Genomic DNA, 18,665 nt, shown 5'->3' on the forward strand with positions numbered 1-18,665 from the left:
TATGTGTCGCAAATGAAGTCGAAGATGATAATGATGTGCTCATGCCTCATGCGGTGTTCGGCCTACGACCTGTTGCGTACGGGTAGCGAGATCGATTTTACAGGCGGGATGGCGCAGGGATGCCGCAGGCCAACCCAGCCAGGTTAGCCGCGTTACTAGATTCCATCTGGGAGCGCAGGAGCAAAAGCACCTTCATTCGGGGACCAAAGCTGAACATGGCATTCCCCGGCACTTCCCCAGTGACACGTGCTGCTTACTGGCGTTGTGCAGGGTGGGCGGCTGGGCGCCTGGGTGGGGGCCAACCTGTCCATGCCCTTGTGGCAACCAAAGTGAGCTGATATAGGCTATGTATGGTGAGGCCAAGGTGGTTTGGGGTTCCGTGCCCGGTGCTACCCGCGGTGCCGGTGCCGCAGCAGCATGACAGCAATGGCACAACCTGACAAGTATAGAATGCGTCACAAAGCCTGCAGGTAAACACCAGCACACGCTGTCGACATGCATTGCCTCGTTGAACGCAGGGAAGATCATGCGGCAGCAGGAAGGAAGGGAGTAAAGGGGACAAACGCTTGAAAGCGCGGGAAGTGATGCGGGTTTTCGGGGCTCGCGTGCCATGAGGTGTCCCTCGCGCTTCTTGCCACTCCAAGTCCAAAGGCTTTGCTAATACCGGAAATCGTATGCATAATCGCTCTCACAAATGGCGAGGCTTCGCGCGGAGTCCTTTCTTCTAGCAAGCACCGTTGTCGCTCTTCTAGCTCTCAATGTCCTAGGGTCGGAGAAGAACCACAAGGTAGAGCAGTGCTGCATGGTTGATGCACCTCGAAAACGCGCGGGGCCGCACTAACCCGAGACATCATTCACCGTGGACAATTCCCGCAGTATGCCGACAAGGAGCAGGTATCGCTGTGGGTCAACAAAGTAGGACCCTACAACAATCCCCAGGAAACGTACAACTACTATTACCTGCCGTTCTGCAAGCTCAACCCGAAGCAGCGGGCCGAGCACAGCTGGGGAGGACTCGGGGAGGTTCTTCAAGGCAATGAGCTCATCAACAGCCAACTGGACATCAAGTACAAGGGTAAGGCATCATCAGAGGGTCAGCGGGAGACCGCCAAGACAAAGACAGGCTGTCCGGTACTGACAGCCCCGGCACGATCGCGTCGCAGAGAAGCTGGAGTCCACGCGGATTTGCACGATGACGCTGGACGAGCGGAAAGCAGACATATTTGAGGATGCAATCAGGCGGCAATACTGGTTTGAGCTGTTTATGGACGACGTGAGTGAGCAGGGGCGTGCATCGGTGGGGGGCGGGGTTGCGGGGCCGGTTCAGGTGTTGTTGCTTCCAAGCGACCCGACGGGGTGCCAGGCGTGCGGGCAAGGTCTGCTGGCAGTCAGGGGTCGTTACAAACGCAAGTTTTGCTGGCGGCAGGGTGTCTATGCGGCCATCGTGGCACGGTGCACGGGCGCTACGGGCGCCAGCCTGCACAGCCGCACGGGTGTGCCCTGAACCCTAGAAACTGGGTTGCCAGCAACCGACTTTGCCGGCACTGACTAACCGAACCGCCTCCCTCCCGCCCTTGATGGTGCTCGCCTGCACGTGCTGGCGCCACCGCCACATGTAGCTGCCGGTGTGGGGCTTCGTTGGCGAGCTCAAAAAGGACGACACCGGGAATGAGACGGCGTACATCTACACCAGCAAGCGGTTTGATGTTGCCTACAATGGGGACCGGGTGAGTCACATGTGAGCCGTTCGTCCTGTGAGTATTAGGCACATGCAACCAACGGGTTGGGAGGTTGGCGCGTTTGGGCAGGAAACAGAAGCCCCCGTGGGTCCAGAGGCACGCGCGAGGGCGCAGCAGCCATGCGACGAAAGCCTGTGCGGGCTGGCAAGGGCCGCAGAGGGGCGCACGGCCGACGGATCGTGTGCCCCGGCGCCGACCGGCGGTGCCAGCGGCAGCAGCAGGGGCGCTGGGTACTGCGGAGTGGACGGCAGCAGCTGTGGCGCTGGGTACTGCGGAGTGGACGGCAACAACAGTAGGGGCGCTGGTGTTCGGAGCAGCGGCAGCAGCAGATGTCATGTGGCGCGGCAGCGGCAGTCGTCCGGGGGGAGAGGGGGGCGGCCGAGCTCGTGGCTGCCCTGCCCCAGGGTGTGGTGGGTTTGGAGGCCTGGTGGGTTTGGCTGCCTGCCTGCACAGGCAGGCAGCCAGGCACAGGCAGGCAGCCAGGCACAGGCAGGCAGCCAGGCACAGGCAGGCAGGTGCCAGCTGTGCGCATGCGTGTGTGTGTGTGTGTGTGTGTGCGTGTGCGTGTGCGTGTGCGTGTGTGGGTATGTGTGTGGGTATGGCGGCACAACGGCGTGGCATGGCTGGGGGCTGTGGCGGTGTGGGGGCCGCCGCTGCCTCCTGCTGCGGACCCGCTGGCCTCCGGCGCGGCGGCAGCGGTCCGAAGCCCGGGGCCCGCGGGGGCAGGGGCCATTGTGCAGAGCACCCCATCCACAAGGATCTGAGTATAAGCAGTGGGGAGGGAGGGGGGATGCGGGTGCGGGCTGCCGGGCAGCCGGCTGCACGCGGCGAGGCGGCGCGGAGCTGTGGCGCCGCCACGTAGCTGACGCTGACGCCGGGGTGCCACAGCGATGAATGAGGTTGGCGAGCCGGTCATTGGCGGCGGCGGCCAACGGTTCCAGCGGCAGCAGCAGCACCAGCATATCAGATCACAGAGCCGAGAACGCCGGGGCGGGGGCTGGATCCGGATCCGGGGCCGGGGCCGGGGTGGATGCAAGAATTGGGGCGTGGCATGGCATGGCTCGGTGTGGCGTAATGTTTCGTGGCGGTGGGACTACGTAGGGCTGCCGTGAGGGGCGAGGCCATGTCCCCCCTTCGGCGCCGCCATGCCGCTCCCCTTGCTTCTGGCACCTCTACCCAATGCTGCAAGTACCCGTTCCGGACGTCGTTTCATCCCACACACACACAAACAGATCATCCAGGTCAACCTGACCACCGCTGACCCGGTGCCAGTGGCGCCGGGGGCCAAGCTGGAGTTCAGGTGCGTGTGGGCCCCAACTGGCACGTGCCTGGCTGCTGGGCTGTCTGAAGGGTGGCCAATGGGACGGTTGGCCCAGAGGGCGGTTGATTCGGCAGGCGCCAGGCTCATGCAAGCCCTTTCGGGCCGCTGAGCAGGAGGCCGCATGCAGCGTGGGTACCGTGGTTGCTGGGCACCGTCCGCCTGGTCTGGGCCGGCCAACCACATACAGCAAGCATACAAGGCAGGCACACATTATGGCCACCCACTCTGCGAGCCGCTCAACACTGCGGCCGCACCCACCACACACGCAAACACACACGCAAACACACACGCACACACACACACACACACACACACACACACACACACACACACACACACACACACACACACACACACACACACACACACACGTATCCGTAAGTAACTCCGTCGCGCCGTCTGGGCGGGCTTCGTTTTGTTGTTTTCTTTTCAACACACACACACACACACACACACACACACACACACACACACACACACACACACACACACACACACACACACACACACACACACACACACATACACACACGCAGGTACTCGGTGGAGTGGTCCGCCACCAAGACGCCCTTCAGCCGCCGCTTCGAGCGCTACCTGGACTACACCTTCTTTGAGCACAAGGTGCAGGCGCTCGCTCGCTCGCTCGTGTGTGTGTGTGTGTGTGTGTGTGTGTGTGTGTGTGTGTGTGTGTGTGTGTGTTCGGTCATCCTCTTTTTGCCCTTCCATGCCTGCCGCCTTCCCTGCCTTCCCAACCTCCTCCTCCGAACCGCCTCCCGACCTCCTAACCTCCTCCCAACCTGCTTCCCCCCTTCACTTCCCCCAACCTGCTTCCCCCATTCACTCCCCCCAACCTGCCTCCCCCCTTCACCCACCTTGCCTCTCCCTCAGATCCACTGGTTCAGCCTGGTCAACTCGTTTATGATGGTGCTGTTCCTGACCGGCCTGGTCGCAATCATCCTCATGCGCACACTGAGGAAAGACTACGCGCGGTGAGCGGGAGCGGGAGAGGGAGCGGGAGGGATGCCGGACAGGGTGGGGGAATGCCGGAGAGTGAGAGGGGGAATGCAGGAGGTGGAGGGCGCCGCAGGATAGGGGTTGTTGAAGCTGGAGTGGGGTTGGTGAGGGGCGCGGTGTGGGGCACGCCAGGTCTGGGTCAAGCACGCACAGGCACAGCGTGGGGTTCCTGGGCAGCTGCGGCGGCGCCTCACGTACTTAGCACAGCACCCTCCAAACCCCCGTGCTAAGTCTGACTCACTTGCCGCGCTGGATTTGTCAGCGATGTGCCCGGCCCCAAGACCAATACCCGACCAGACCCAGGTCACCACCCCATCCCTGCCGCCACCCACACACCCAGCCTCCTCCCACCCGTCACCCGCACACCCATCCTCCTCCCACCCTCCCTCCGCCCGGTCTTCCACCCACCCTCCCACCCATTACAGCTACGCTCGTTCCGCCGCGGACGCGCTGGACGGCGCGCTGGATGCGGAGAGCCTGGAGCGCGACTTCGGAGAGGAGAGCGGCTGGAAGCTGGTGCACGGAGATGTGTTCCGGCCGCCGCGGCAGCTCACGCTGCTGGCGGCGGCGGTGGGCACGGGCGTTCAGCTGGTGTTTCTGTGCCTGGCAGTGATCCTGTTGACAATCGCTGGAAGTTTCTTTGAGGAGCGCGGCACAATTCTGACGTGTTTTATCATCGCATACACCTTCACCTCGTTCATTGGTGGGTTTAGATTTGGCAGGGAGGAAATGGATGGTTTGGGCGTCTGCGCTCGGTGCTCCACGTTGTTTACATCTGCTGCCGCACACGCCCTCCCTAACCCTGTCGCCACACGGCCACACTCACACTGATATTCCAGCCATTCCTTGGCATTTAGATTTGTTTCACCCCTCCTCACTCCCACCTTCCTCCTTCACGCTCACCTCCCTCGCACCCAACCCAACCTGCCCTACCTACCTACACACACAGTCTTTGCGCTTATCCTTCCTTGTGCTCTTTAACACACAGGCGGCTACGTGTCAGGCGGCCTGTACGCGCGGCACGAGGGCCGGCACTGGATCCGCACCATGCTCATCACCGCCTCGCTCTTCCCGGGGATGTGCTTCGCCATCGCCTTCGCGCTGAACACCATCGCCATCTTCTACCACTCGCTGGCCGCCGTGCCGTTCGCCTACATCATGGCTGTGTTGCTGCTGTGGGGCTTCATCAGTTTCCCGCTGTGCCTGATCGGCACCGTCATCGGCCGCAACTGGAACTCCATCCCCAACTGTGAGCCGAGGGGGAGGGGGGGCCCCTGGGTGGAGGGTGGAGGCTTCTTATTCTAAGCCGAAGTAAACCGAGCCCCAGAACCAGCCCACCGAGCGCGGAGGAGGTTTGGCTTCAGCCGTGGGGCTTGCGCTTTGGGCGTGGTGCGAGGCGCCTTGCTTGCGCAACCTTCCGCACGCACAGTGTTGAACCGGCCCGGCCATGTGCCTTGTCCTGTCACCCACACAGACCCTTGCCGCGTGAAGCGCATCCCTAGCCCCATCCCCGGAAAGCCCTGGTACCTGCGGCCCTGGGCCATCTGCGCCGCCGGCGGCCTGCTGCCCTTCGGATCCATCTTTATCGAGGTGCGGAGCGGAATGTGCGGGGGTTGGGGGCGCTCTAGAGGTATGGGTTGTGGGTTGGGTTGGGGCTGTGAGGGGTGGCTCGTGATGCGGGATGCGGGTTTTGGGGACGGGGCCGGTCAGAGGCGAAAGTCCCAGCGCGAGCACATGCGAAGCTGCATCGCCACACGCCATTAGTAGTCACGGTGCTGGGGGTATGTGGGGCCTAGCAGCAGCAGCAGCAGCAGCAGCAGCAGCAGCAGCTGAGCCGGCCGCAACAGCCCAGGCCGGCCTCTTACAAACAGCCATGTATGCAGTATACTCTACCCTGTGACGGCAGCTGCTTCCTAACACCAGTATGCTGCCCCTACACACCGACTACTTTGAAAGCTTGCATCATGTGCACTAGAAAACTTTTGTGCCCTTTCAACTGGCCGAGATCATGACCGACAAGCTTTGCCCGCACATGACTCCCCCCCGGTTTTAGTCATGGCGCCGGTTCCTTAGTCATGCCGTCTCCTTTCCCTCCGCTCTCCCTCTCGCCCTGCTCTCTCCTCCACGAACTGACACCAACATTTTGTTTCTCTGAATCTCCAATGATGCAGATGTACTTCGTGTTCACAAGCTTCTGGAACTACAAGGTTTACTACATCTACGGCTTCCTGCTCCTGGTGGTTCTTATCCTGTGCGTTGTGACCGTGTGCGTTACCATCGTGGGAACATACTTCCTGCTGAACGCCGAAAACTATCACTGGCAGTGGACCGCCTTCGGCATGTCCGCCTCAACCTCCTTCTACGTCTTCCTCTACTCGGTGCACTACTTTTTGTTGAAGACCAAGATGACCGGGTTCTTCCAGACCTGTTTTTACTTTGGCTACACGAGCATGTTTTGCCTGGGGTTAGCGCTGCTGTGCGGCGCGATGGGCTACATGGCGGCCGCCGCCTTTGTGCGGACCATCTACCGCAACGTCAAGTGCGACTAGGTGGACAATCGCGTTTGCTGTTTAGCTTAGGTAGGGCCGATGGCCAGTAAGTCAGAGGTGACGGCCGTGTGTGGGGCCCAGGCCGCAGAGCAAGAGCCACAGCTGTCACAATCGATGAGTCAGCAGATGTCGACGTGCGGGGCTGACCTGGTGGTGAGAGGGGCGATGCAAGACCGCCAGCAGCAGGGCATGCTAGGCCACGGGTGGTTGCGGCGCCGGCCACGCCGGTTCGGGTGGCAGGTTCCGCTGTGGCGGGAGGGTTGGGAGGGCGCCAGGGGGCACCCCTGGAGGACGCACACGGCGCGTGAGTGCTGTTGAGTAAGATGGAAGCAGGGCAGTATGGCTACGTGACGAGCGGGCGCTTGGTGCTTGTTGGTGCTTGCGGGAGCAGGACTCACGTTTTTTTGGCGCCCATCAGGGGCTGTAGCAGGTGCGTACACAACGCAGGGCCGCAGGAGAGCTGAGCTTATCAGCATGGTCCATGGTGTGGAAGCAGTGAAATGGACATGCATGTTACAAGTGTAAGTGCGAGGTTGCACCGTTGCAGACGGTGTAGTGCGCGCGGCATGCGAGGAAGCACACCATATGAGTAATGGGCGCGGAGTAGAACACTAGGATAGGGCGCCCGGGTGGCAAAACTCCAGGCGGATCCAGACAGAACTGTTAAAGTTCTGTGGTTACTCTCATCAAGCTAGTTGGCCTCGCTTGCTTGTACACAGTCCGCACCCGGTCGCGCTGGCCCTGTGTGCAGAAATGCAAAACCCGTCACTATCGGCTTAGTCAAAGCCGCGTCTCTGAGGGCTGCCTATGGGTGGCCCCAAGTACTGCAGACTGCAGATGGTTCATGGTTGGCACAACACGAGCTGTAGGGTCCGCTGTGCCCAGCGGTTGGGGTAGCTGGGCACAGCCTGAGGGCTGAGAGGCATCGGTGAGATGCCTGGAGCTCGCGACGGCGTCTTGCATTCGCATTCACTCGCAAGCACTTCGTTATGCCTACGTGGCAGTCAGCCCCAAAACCGGTCTGTACGGACGGCTCTGCAGGGGAGGGGCCCAACGGCCCCCTAAACCGCCCAGCCCTCCTTGTCAAATACGCACTGGTCACCCACGGTAAAGGGGCTTGAGCGGGCGACAGGCCCTGACGGCCACTAGGGATCAGCTGCGAAGAGGTGGCAGCCTGGCGCAGGGCTGCGGGAGCCCAAGGCCTCAAGCCCCGCTGGGCTGGGCCGAGTCCACGTGGAATGCCCTCCCAACAACGGGCTCAATGGCTTGGCTGGAGCCACTGCCCAGTAACACATATGCCAAGAACGCTCCTCGAGGGACGGGTCGGTTTGGGGGCGGGGGGGGGGTCGGCGGGGGAGGAGGCGAAGACAGTCACGGAGTGTACCTGGCTGCCTTTTGGTCGCTTCCTCTCCGCCCAGCTCCGCAGTGCCACCTGAGCTGAGCTTACAACGGAGCTTGACAAGAGCTTTACTTATTCGGCCGAGCTGCTGTAATATTGTTGTTGTTGGGGGCCACTTTACGCATGGTTGTCAGATGTGAACGCTGCAACTCTGCGCTCCGCCCCCAGCCCAGCGCCAATTATGTTAGCGTCTGCTACTACAAACTAGTTGGCGCTAGGGTTACCTGGTTATCAGCCATCACATGACACGGCCACGGGAACCTGTCTGAAGTCAGACGCTCGTGTTACCTTTCGTGACAGGTGTAACTCTCTCTGAAGAACAATTAATCTTACAAGTATTTATCATGACCAGTGCAGGCTATTACCCTTGAGTGAATCGGTGCTGGGAAAGTGCGCCGGGCCGCGATGGAGGTCATGGGCATTGGGTTAACAGTACTTCTCTGGCCAAACTCGGCGCACATTGCACACAGTACTATAACCAGTGCATATTAAAGTCTTCCCAACCGCACAGTTACTAGAATGGAGCACGCAAGCGCCTCTACGCTGACACACTCTACTTGGGACTCGCCCAACACTGTCCTAGGCTTCCAGCCACTGCAAAGTTGCCCGTCGCCTGGCGCTCCGACTCTCAGGACACAGCGTTCGCTGCTGGCTGACCTTCTGGCCGCGGCAAACTACTCTAACGATGGGCTCGAGGAGGGCGAGCCGGAAGACGACGCCGACTCTTGTGTTGATGCTCGCGTTCTTCCGTCGTCGTCGTCAGTGCAGCGGCCCTGGTGCAGCTGCGGAGTCGGAGCAGGAGTCGCGGTCGAGTATCACGCAACAGAATGTAGCGCAAGGTCCTGCGCCGAGCCAGCCGCTTGCTGCGACTCGGATACGAGCTTGACAGCAGCTATTACCATTCCCCAGAAAACGTGAGTGCTCAGTGGGGACTAAACCGGGACTAAGCCGGGCCCCGGCTCCGTTTAGGTTTACGGTGACCATGTTTTGTTCCGCTTCGAGACCCACGCCCTCTTTGCTTATGCCCTCGTTGCTCATCCAGGTACTACAAGTGCCAACGGCAAATTGAGGAGCGGGCACGAATTCAGTACCACGTGAGTCTGCTAAACAGCGAAAGCACCCCGATTAGCCCACCATCGTTGAGCTCTCTGGCGCTTGCTCCGAAGCCGAATAACTTACCGTATCATGGCCTTGCTACCATTCCTTTTGCTTGTGATTGCAGCGGCAAGTGTACCGGGCGCAGATGGACGCGCAACAGCAGGCCAACATGCAGGCGCAACAAGCGCAGCAGCAGAAGATTTAACGCTATGGAGTGCATAGTCACACGCCAAGAACCAATATAACGACATGAGATTTAGACTGAGCCGGCCTTGGTCACGGTATGTCCGTGACAGACCCTCTGAGTCAGTGCCTCTGACGTCACAACTCGACTCAGGGTCAACAGAATGCCTCAGTCTGCGTACATCCATGGGCAGTACCGCTGCCATTGCCGCATCTGTCTGAAACGCGGTGGGTTGCGGCGCGACGGCGGGGGCTTCATGACGTACAATAGTAAGGCCAGCCTGCATTCATGAACTGTTTAGCTAACCTTAGATAGGAGAGCGTTTCCACCTTACCGTTGAGTGGTGAGCTTCGCGGCAGTTTGAGACAGTACTAGGTTGGTATGGGACGCTTGGCTGCATCTTTCCGGGTGCTCTTTGATAACTTGTGAAATACACTGCACAATAGCGCGCAGCGACAATCGTGCTTACCGAGCTTGGAGTGATGCCGACGGTGCTTTATTGAGTGCAGTGGTGCAGATTCCTAGGGTACACGCACGGCTGCAGGTGGCAGGTGCGGGGCCGCGGGGGGCTGCGTTGTTGCGCACCCTTGGCCCCGGGGCGCAGCCGCTGCGGTACACTCCGTACAGCGTGAGAAATGAGTGCTTTACTTGGGGCGCGTACACCATTGCCGCAATTGTACCTGCGGTGTTCGCAGCCGCGTTTACTGCGGATGCGGAGCCGCGACGTGGCGGCGAAGCCTGTGGCCCCAACATTAACTTTTGAAAGCAGGGTGCACAGAACTAGCATTGGGTGCGGCTAGCCAGTTTTGTTTCGCATGCACACGCACTTGCAGCGCACCGAGTGTGGTGGCCAGTGACGCTCGACTCATGGTTGCTGGGTTGTCTCCCGGGGCTGTCGATGCGTGTGGACCTCATAGCATGGCTTGGCTTGCTGTAGGCGGCTGACTGACAGAGTAGAGCACTGGCATGAGTTAGTATCTTTACGTGTGGGCCTGTAGTAATAGCACCCTAGCTACACTGGGACAAGTACCTTGCGGCTGCCACGGATCCATCATCTCCTTCTCCCTGCGTGGTGGTCTATTCACATTGAGTAGCGCTCGTAAAGATTGCACGTACTTTTGTTCAGGGTGGGTGGAACACGGGTGTCTGCGCGTACGTGCACGGAGCGAATGTGAGACGGGTCGTTAGCTGTTGATACAGTCTTGATTATTCGGACGTTGGCGTAACATTTGGAGGGGCCGTTTACTTGAGCACGAAGCACGACACGAGGGCCGCACGGTGACACGCGGTGCACACACGACATTGTACTGCGGTGAGAGCGCTGACATTTGGTTTGAGGGCATCAAGTTCTAGGGGTTCAACTGGGCGCAATTGCTCATCCCCTCTTGTCTTGTAGTCACTTGAAAGGTTGTAACAAGACTCCTTTGCGTCCCTGCCACCTTGTCCGGTATCGCGCTGATACGCAGGGGCCGCAGGCCCGTGCGTTTCCTTGCTGGACCCAATAACTGTCTGCTGACTCGATAAATGATCTTATACATCAGTAATATCCCCAGGGCTCGCAGTACAAACCAGCCCTCGTGCAGCTGCATCGTACAGAGTCTAAGCATCTGCGCTGTCGAAGGAACGGAGTGCAATACGCTGACACGGGCTTGCTGAGTGCAACGCGGGGTCAGGCGCGGGGTTTAGTAACAGCATCGACCCCGCCCGGGCAGCCCGGGCAGCCAGGCTGGCGACCTTGACAACAATGCGGGCCCTTCCCTTTCCAAGGAAAGAGGGCCCCGGTCAAGCTCCTATTCCCTGCCTGTCTGCCGTACTGAGCGTCACGCCACCATTTGCATTGCGCAGACCGCAGGTTGCCCACTTTGCCGCAGCAGCGCTATGCGGGAGGCACAGGGGTGCAGTGAGGTAGGATTGACGGCCGCACGAGGCGGTGTGTGTGGAGATGAGGGGAGCCGATGCTGACTGGACACTCTCGGGTCTGTTCACAAAAGCTCAGTGCCGTCCCAACTGTGCCGGCCCTGACCCAACTGATAGGCACACATCACAAACCGCAGCGCTCTCCGCTTACTCGTGGCATGGTGTGTTCGGGTTGCCAAAATTGCCACTATTCTGTTCCTGCACCTGCTCGTCCTACACAGCTCCTGTGGCTCCCACACGCACCCCCGTCAACCAATGGCGTCTCTCGGGCTGCGCCATTGACCTTCCGTGCCACTTGCTTGATGCAATGTGTGTTTTGGCGGTGGGAATACTGTATCCCATGGAACGCGCTCCAGCACTTCTCAAGGTCTCACACGTACGACGCAAAGCAATACCTTCGCAATAATCTTATCAGTTCATCACTACCCGTTTTTCCTGCTCAACCGCACTGCACTTGCACACATCTGCTTTCTGTACTGCTGCATGGGCAGTGCGCACACCTTTTCCTTGTCTGGTACATCCGCGTATGTGTTTGCGTATTAAACGTTGCACCGACATCTCTCTGCGGCTTTCCCGCACACCTGCACCTGCACGATATCACAGGTCACGCCGACGCTCACGATGATGCTGCCGGCTACCAACGCTTGCACTTGGCTTCCTGCCTCGAAAGTTTGCCACACGCAGCTGCGACTCCAGCCACCGGACCCCTCCACATCATCAGGCCGCGCGAAGCAGCCGCTCCACCTGCGGAAGCCACAACCCCAAGCATACAAAACCGGGCGAGGGTGCGACAGTCAAGCAAGTGTAGCAACACGGCAGGCGCAAGAATTGCGCCACAACGCGAACTACCGTGCACTACCCTGCAACCCGCCCCCCGATGCCCACCTCGTCCCGCGCCTCTGCCTGCGCGCGCCAGTCCTCCGCCACGCTCTCCAGCTCGATGAGCCGGTCCATTTGCTGCTGTATGCCCGCCACCTCGGCGGCCGGCACCTCAATGTCCATCTCCACCTCAATCTCGATCATGTTCATCACGCGGCTGTGTTGGAGAGCACAAGGAACAATAAGCGCAACGACTGTGTATGCGATGCAGCAACGCGATGGCATCCGGATGTTATCTGAAGTTACCTCACGTACCTGCTGCTGAGCTGCCACCGGCGTACCATCCCTGAGCCTTGGACCTGACGTCCCTCTATCTTGCCCTCACCCGCACACGCCAGCTCACCTGTACCCATCCAGCAGCTCCACCTTCCGGGCCAGGCGCTCCTCAATGTTCGCCCGTGCGCGAGACACGCGCCCTATGCGCGCCTCGTACGCCGACGCCGCCGGCCCGCCACTGCTGCTGGCCCCACTGCCACTGCCACTGCTGCTCGCAGCTGCCCCGCTGCTGGAGCCGGCGCCAGCAGCGGCCGCCGCCGCGGCGGCGGCGACTGGCGCCGCGGCACCGCCCACGGCCTCCATCTTGTTCTGCAGCTGCCACAGCCGCGCCAGGAAGCGCACGTCCTCCGCGGACTCGGTCAGCACCGCCGCCGCCTTGCCTGCGGGGCACACATGCATCGCCATGGGGGGACGCATCCAGAGGAGCAGCTGTTTGCGATCGGCAGGAGGAGCGCAGCAGCAAGCAGGCAGCAACGCGACACCGACGTGTGGGTACCGAGGCATTTGACGCCATGCCACGGCTGCTGCGTTGGGCAGAGGCCATAGCTTTGGGCTCTCAAACAGATTTGAGCTTGGACACTTGGACACCCCCAGTCCTTGTGGATCTGCAGAGACTACCGTACACCAACCCCCACCACCTCTCACCCGCCAGTGTGTTGTACTGCCCCAGCAGCTGCTGCCGCACGTACTCCACCTTGATCTGCGGGTGAGCCATCAATGCAGTCAGTCAGTCAGTCAGTCAGTCAGTCAGTCAGTCAGTCAGTCAGTCAGTCAAGCGAGCGGGCAGGCGAGCGGGCAGGCGGGCGGGCAGTCAGGCTTGCAGGCGGACGGGCAGTCAGGCAGGCGGGCGGGTGGACAGGGCACATTAGCGAGAGCCTAGAGGGGGACCTTACAACAATGGCCTCAAGACAGAGCGCCCAAACCCTTTGGCAACCGCATCCTAACCGCGCCCCTTTCCTCCCTACGTCGCGGCCACCCCGCAGCCAACCCCGCAGCCGCCCCACCCACCCCACCACCAACCCCACCACCAACCCCAGCCTACCGCCCCGACCCCAGCAACCCCAGTAACCCCAGCAACCCCGTACCTTGTTGTCGGGCAGCTGTTTGAGCCGGGGCACCACCACGCTGCTGGTCACCAGGCTGCCGCCCGCCAGCGAGGCCGCGCCCGCCGCCAGCAGCAGCGGCAGCGCCGGGTCCAGCAGGCTGGAGGCGGCGTCGCCGCCCGCCAGCACCACAGCCACAGGCAGCACCCAGCTGGGCAGCGCGCCCGCCTGGAGGCGTGTGCGGGAGGGGGTGCAAGGATTGGTACAGAGAGGCGTGTGCGGGGGGGGGGGGGGGGCGGGGGGCGGGGCGGAGCGCAAAGATGGTTGGAAAGGCGGTAGAAAGCGGGTGGGCGCGGAGGGAGGCGCGCGGAGCGGAGGGAGGATAAAGAGAGTAGGTGAGAGGCCTGGACAGCGTGCCAAGGGCGGGCCGCGGGTGCCGTGCCCTTCGGGTTCTGGGTCTCCGTCACTGGACGGCCCCGCTTTCCCAGTTTGCAACACCCCTCAACTCGGCTTCTTGCGGAATGCCCTGCCTTCACCTGGCCCCTCCCTCCACACGTGCCCTCCACCGCGGTCTTGGGATATCTCCCTGAAACACCCCAACCCCCCCCCCGTTTCAGCAGCTTACTATGCGCACACGCGCTTAGAAACCTTTCACTGAGCACTACTTCTTGAATTAGGTATAGCCAGCACAAAACAGGACGCCGCGGCGAGCTCTGGCGCTGGACCTGTAAACGCCGTCGGTCATCGGTACGCGCACCACCACGCCTGCTGTCTACTTCGCTACACTTCTCTGTATCAATCCTTGCAACCTCCCCTCCCCCGGCATTGACGACTTCCCTCCGCACCTGCTCCACCGACGCCGGCGGCCTCAGCAGCTGCAGCACCGTCCCCGTCTTGTGGTTGGTGGCAGACAGTGCCTCGCCGGGTCGGGTGCCGGGCGGTGAGGCGTTGAAGAGCCCGCCCTGCCGCACGTTGCGCACCGGCGAGGACACAACCGTCAGCCGCTCGCCCACCTGCACATGGGGGTTAACGTTGAACCAAGGGGGGGGGGGGGGCAAACGCAAGGGGAAGAAGAGGGGTTCGCAGGGTACAGTGAAACGGCAAGGGACACGGAAACGGGTTTGTTGGGTACAGGGAAGCGGCAGCCATGTATGCCGCCGCTACCCCTGGCCGCCGCTAGCGCCGCCACCCAACCCGCCCCTGCCACCGTATCCTGCACCCCCGCTGCTAGTGTAGCCTGGTTTGGTTTGATGTGGGCTGGTATTTACCCCCCCCCCCCCGCCTCACCTGTGCCGGCACGGTGGCGTTCTCTGTGCCCACACGGAAGGTGCGGGAGGTGCTGTCGGGAGCCTGTGGGGCGGGGCGGGGCGGGGCAAACCGACAGACCTGATTCTACATGCAAATCTTCACCCGGTTCACATTGCATACACGGTCTTGATTTCTTCTTGTCCTTGTTGCGATTCTCTGACACACACATATGCACACGCACACACCCACACGCACACCCACACACACTTGTCCCGCTTCCCTTGAACACGCGCCCCCACGCCCACCTGCAGCACGAACTCGTGAATGGCCGCCACGCCGGGCTTCTTCACCAGCCCCAGCGCGCGGCCTAGCCCCAGCAGCAGGTTGCCGTTGCCGTTGAGCGCCGTGGAGCTCATGCCCAGGCAGGTGCCGGAGTACACGTCGTACTCATAGCGACTGTACCCGTCGGCCACTGTCTTGGCGCCCTCCTGCGATGTGTGCAGAGGGTCATGAAAGGTGGAATGAAGGATGGCGGAAGGGGGTCGAATGGCCGACACCATCAAACGAGGGGATTGGGCACTACTACCGACTACCCTGCCACACCCTCCAACACGCACATGGCTAGAACACCAGCGACATACACCCGCTGCCCTGGCTTCCTGGCTGGATCTCCCCTCCACCCAACTCTCCTATTTCCCGCCGCCTCCATTCCACGCTCGCCCCTTCCTCGCCCTCTCCTCGCCCCCGAAGCTCTACCCCGCGGTCTTGCCCACGCCCGCCCTCTCCCATGTCCCCTCTTTGTCCTTTCCCCCTCCGTGCCTCTGGACGTCGGCAGTCCCATGTTTCATACAAACCGTTCGCATGAATGGCTATCCCGCTCCCCTGCTGTGTTCGCACCTGCGGCTGCACCACGGTGAGCGGCCGGTCCGGCGCCAGCGGGCTGGTGACCACCTTGCCGAACCCCACCTCCTCACTGCCGCGCGGCAGGCCCTGCACCTTGATGTCGGCCAGGACCTGCAGGATGGGGGTCGGGGTAGCCGTCCATGCAAGGCGGGGTTGAATGGTTGTAGGGGGCGGGGGAGCGGGCAGCAGGAGGGGGAGTCTAGGTGTTACCACCGGGACGTTGCCCTGCCGTTTCCCCCGAACACGAGGCCCCGTCCCCTCTCCTGCACGCTCAGTGTTTGATACCGCAGCTATCGACTGTCCATCACCGACGACCATGATACACACCACGAAGTGCTTACCATCGCATCGCCAGCTTCTCCCAAAACGGCTCCACCCCAGGCTCCACCCCGTTCCTATGCCCATACGGACACTGCATGCTTCCACCCCCTATGAGCCTGTGGCCAGCACCTGCACCCGAACTCGTTGTGTCCTGCATGGCCAGTTTACATGCCCCAGCCTCTTCGCTCTTCGTGCTTCTGCCCCCTCCTGCAGCGCTACCACTCATACAATCCCTTGACCGCCGGCTGGAGTTATATCGCGTGTCCAACCACGGTAGCTTCAGGACCAGACGAAACTCCCGGTCTCGCGCCCGCTCTCGCTTGCCGTGCCGTCAGGCACACTATTGGGTTTTCATTCCCGGGCCCCCTACCCGTCCCCCGCAGCCGCACCTGCAGCGCCTCCACGATGCACAGCTGCTGGCACAGCCCCAGCACCAGCTCTGTTGTGGTGGCCAGCCCAGCGGCCGGCCAGGAGAACGCGACGTCCAGGCTGCGGCCCGCTGCGCCCGGCCGCGACCCTCCACGCCGCGCCAGACACATCTCCCGGTAGATGCTGAGCGCTAGCGCGGTCTTGCCGCGCTGCAGGCAGAAGGAAAGCACCGCCCTGGCGTCCTCCTCCCGCAACCCAGATGGCACCTCTTCGGAGAGCGCGTCCGCAACGTCCTCAGCGGTGGTGGCTGCGGCCAGGCGGCGGACTAGCGCGGGGCTGGACACGAAAGCGCGCGAGCTGGGGCCGTCGGCACTTGCGCCGCTGCTGCTGGCGGCGCCGTCGTCAGCGGTGGACGGCGCCGTGCGCCCGGCATCCGAAGGGGCGTCGGCGGCTGCCCGCGGCGCGTCCTTTGCACTGGCGGGTTTACCGCCCGCAGCCTGCACAAGAGGTTGGTGGTGTGTTAGATCCATGTTGGAGAGGCGATAGCGGCGCTCGCCGTGGCGGGGCAGCCGAAGTCGCCTGCTTTCCCCCAAACCAGACAGTCAGGCCCCGCACCCCAGCGTCCCGCGCAACATAATTGGCGCTGCCGACCACTCACTAGCAATCACCGCAATCCAAGCTCGGCGCAGCAACGGGTTTAGCGACTCGTGTTTGAAACTCACCTGGCTGGAATCCCCGGCGCCGAGCGTCGACGCCGCGTGGCATGGAAGCTTACGCGCTCTGATGCTCCGTGGTGCACCAGCTATAACATGGCGCGGCCGAGCGTGTGGCAGCTGGCCCACGGCGGCAGAAGGCAAGGCTTGCCTCATTCCTCCGGAGCGTGTGCAGTGCAGCTCGCCCTGCTGGACGATAAGTCGCAAGATAGCCTAGTGATTATCTGATCGGCACGTCGTATGGGCCGGCCCAGCCCCTGCGGCTTGCTGGGCAAAAATGTTGGCTCGGTTGTGCTTGATAAGTCGAATGCTCCAATATGATAATTGTGTTACGAGCGCGAAGCAAGCTTATTTTTAGTGCTGCCCAGGTAATAGACGCAGATCTCCTCGTTGGACCTTTTTGGAACAGCGCTAGCACACGGCGGTAACACACGGCGGTAGCCACTACTGTATAGGGGCTCACTTGTATCGACAATTCGTGTCTCTCCCCGCCATCAATCGGGGTTGAATGCATGTGCATGTGCAACATCCTCTCTGCGGCCCAGCCCCCACTGCCCAGCCCCCTTGCCGTCCTGGCCTCTCCCCCGCCAGCACCGCTTTCCACCTCGCGCGAAAAACTGACCCAAAGTGCGCTGAATTTCACAAGATGAGATAACTTCTAAACCTTCCTGTAACGTCGGCTGTTGATGTTATCTGGCGACGCCAGTGCGCCACCACCCCTGTTAGCGAAGCACCCCTGTGCGCAACACCACCGTATTACAGCATCCGCGGCCCTTTCAGGTTCTCCTGGTCTCGGAGTTAGCGGGGCCCTCGGGCTCCCCCCGCAGTCCAGGCGCCGCGTGGCCCGCGCCCCACCCGCACGGAGCGGCCACACGGGACCGCGTTCGCCCGGTACACATGTTCCTATCACGCCATCCTGACGTGCCACCTCTGTCACCTATTAGTGGCGAAAAGCGTGGTGTGGTGTGCATGGCTGCCCCAGCCGGTTGGGATCAGTTCCCCCAAATGGATTACTTTCATAACAACTGCACCTGTACAGATGTCGGCATGTCGCCTGTTGCACAACGATAGCCTGGTACAAGGCAAGGGGCCGGTCATTGGCGTGTACAGTACAAGCGAACCTCATAGCTTGCACCTTGTTAGCGGGGTAATGGGAGCACGCTGCTACCGATTGGGCGCACCGCCCAGGGGGGGGGGGGGGGGTAGGAACAAACTTTTTTGACCCCATGCCACAAAATGGTCCGGCGACCGACCGACCGACCGACCGACCCCCCCTACCGTACGACCCCCCAAAACCCCCTCAGAACCCCTTAGTTTTTTGTCAGGTTGGTGCCAATTGACTGCTCTCGGTGAGATCTATCGCTATGCAAAATGATCCGCCTTGGGAACACACTTTGACCGACCGACATGTGGACATGTGGACATGTCACCCGTCCGCCGACAAGTGTCCTGACAGACTGGCCTGCTATGCAACGGCTTACTCCAATGTTACTTGATAGTACGAAATGAGCTGACGCGTTCATCCATGCAAAACCCGCCCGGCACCGGCCTGTCCCTGGCCCGTTCCCCAGGCATCTTCCAAAATGCTGACATGCCGCTCCCCACAGTACCCCATACTATGCATGTGTGCTAAGTCTGGGGTATACCTACGCACGCCTCGTTGAGCTGCACCCATTGTGCCGCGCGCTGCAG

The 18,665-nt window shown here is 61.5% G+C and overlaps 3 protein-coding genes across 4 annotated transcripts; 2 read left to right on the plus strand and 1 right to left on the minus strand.

The window, feature by feature from the left end:
* Positions 1–669: 669 nt before the first annotated feature.
* Positions 670–7,398, plus strand: CHLRE_14g611850v5 (uncharacterized protein). Its single transcript, XM_001698919.2, has 11 exons — positions 670–787; positions 877–1,075; positions 1,164–1,273; positions 1,620–1,727; positions 2,972–3,039; positions 3,597–3,681; positions 3,949–4,049; positions 4,500–4,777; positions 5,063–5,323; positions 5,549–5,664; positions 6,246–7,398. The coding sequence occupies exons 1-11, from the start codon at positions 695–697 to the stop codon at positions 6,621–6,623; spliced, it is 1,797 nt and encodes a 598-aa protein (XP_001698971.1). The 5' UTR covers positions 670–694; the 3' UTR covers positions 6,624–7,398.
* Positions 7,399–8,219: 821 nt separating this feature from the next.
* CHLRE_14g611900v5 (uncharacterized protein) lies at positions 8,220–10,730 on the plus strand. 2 transcript variants are annotated; one of them, XM_043070002.1, is made up of 3 exons: positions 8,220–8,936; positions 9,065–9,116; positions 9,245–10,730. In XM_043070002.1, exons 1-3 carry the CDS (start codon positions 8,542–8,544, stop codon positions 9,323–9,325), a joined length of 528 nt encoding a protein of 175 aa, XP_042916675.1. In that variant the 5' UTR covers positions 8,220–8,541; the 3' UTR covers positions 9,326–10,730. The 2 variants fall into 2 exon arrangements, with proteins under 2 accessions (XP_042916675.1, XP_042916676.1); XM_043070003.1 differs by having other exon boundaries at positions 8,510–8,936.
* Positions 10,731–10,823: 93 nt separating this feature from the next.
* Positions 10,824–17,409, minus strand: CHLRE_14g611950v5 (uncharacterized protein). The gene is made up of 11 exons (XM_043070004.1): positions 16,983–17,409; positions 16,281–16,757; positions 15,565–15,681; positions 14,973–15,155; positions 14,707–14,769; positions 14,265–14,432; positions 13,462–13,647; positions 13,022–13,076; positions 12,444–12,756; positions 12,107–12,257; positions 10,824–11,965 (listed from the first exon to the last, which is right to left on the minus strand). Exons 1-11 carry the CDS (start codon positions 17,127–17,129, stop codon positions 11,939–11,941), a joined length of 1,887 nt encoding a protein of 628 aa, XP_042916677.1. The 5' UTR covers positions 17,130–17,409; the 3' UTR covers positions 10,824–11,938.
* Positions 17,410–18,665: the final 1,256 nt, after the last annotated feature.

Source organism: Chlamydomonas reinhardtii, chromosome 14, assembly GCF_000002595.2.
Source record: "Chlamydomonas reinhardtii strain CC-503 cw92 mt+ chromosome 14, whole genome shotgun sequence".
Taxonomy (NCBI): Eukaryota; Viridiplantae; Chlorophyta; class Chlorophyceae; order Chlamydomonadales; family Chlamydomonadaceae; genus Chlamydomonas; species Chlamydomonas reinhardtii.

Excerpts from the sequence above, each read along its gene's own strand:
- CHLRE_14g611900v5 (XM_043070002.1), top strand. The coding sequence starts at position 8,542 with ATGGAGCACGCAAGCGCCTCTACGCTGACACACTCTACTTGGGACTCG. Across the intron at positions 8,937-9,064 it reads ATTACCATTCCCCAGAAAAC|GTACTACAAGTGCCAACGGC; the intron begins GTGAGTGCTCAG and ends TTGCTCATCCAG. Across the intron at positions 9,117-9,244 it reads GGGCACGAATTCAGTACCAC|CGGCAAGTGTACCGGGCGCA; the intron begins GTGAGTCTGCTA and ends TTGTGATTGCAG.
- CHLRE_14g611850v5 (XM_001698919.2), top strand. The coding sequence starts at position 695 with ATGGCGAGGCTTCGCGCGGAGTCCTTTCTTCTAGCAAGCACCGTTGTC. Across the intron at positions 1,274-1,619 it reads TTGAGCTGTTTATGGACGAC|CTGCCGGTGTGGGGCTTCGT; the intron begins GTGAGTGAGCAG and ends CGCCACATGTAG. Across the intron at positions 4,778-5,062 it reads CACCTTCACCTCGTTCATTG|GCGGCTACGTGTCAGGCGGC; the intron begins GTGGGTTTAGAT and ends TTTAACACACAG.
- CHLRE_14g611950v5 (XM_043070004.1), bottom strand. The coding sequence starts at position 17,129 with ATGAGGCAAGCCTTGCCTTCTGCCGCCGTGGGCCAGCTGCCACACGCT. Across the intron at positions 13,648-14,264 it reads CGCCGGCGTCGGTGGAGCAG|GCGGGCGCGCTGCCCAGCTG; the intron begins GTGCGGAGGGAA and ends ACACGCCTCCAG. Across the intron at positions 13,077-13,461 it reads AACAGCTGCCCGACAACAAG|ATCAAGGTGGAGTACGTGCG; the intron begins GTACGGGGTTGC and ends GCTCACCCGCAG.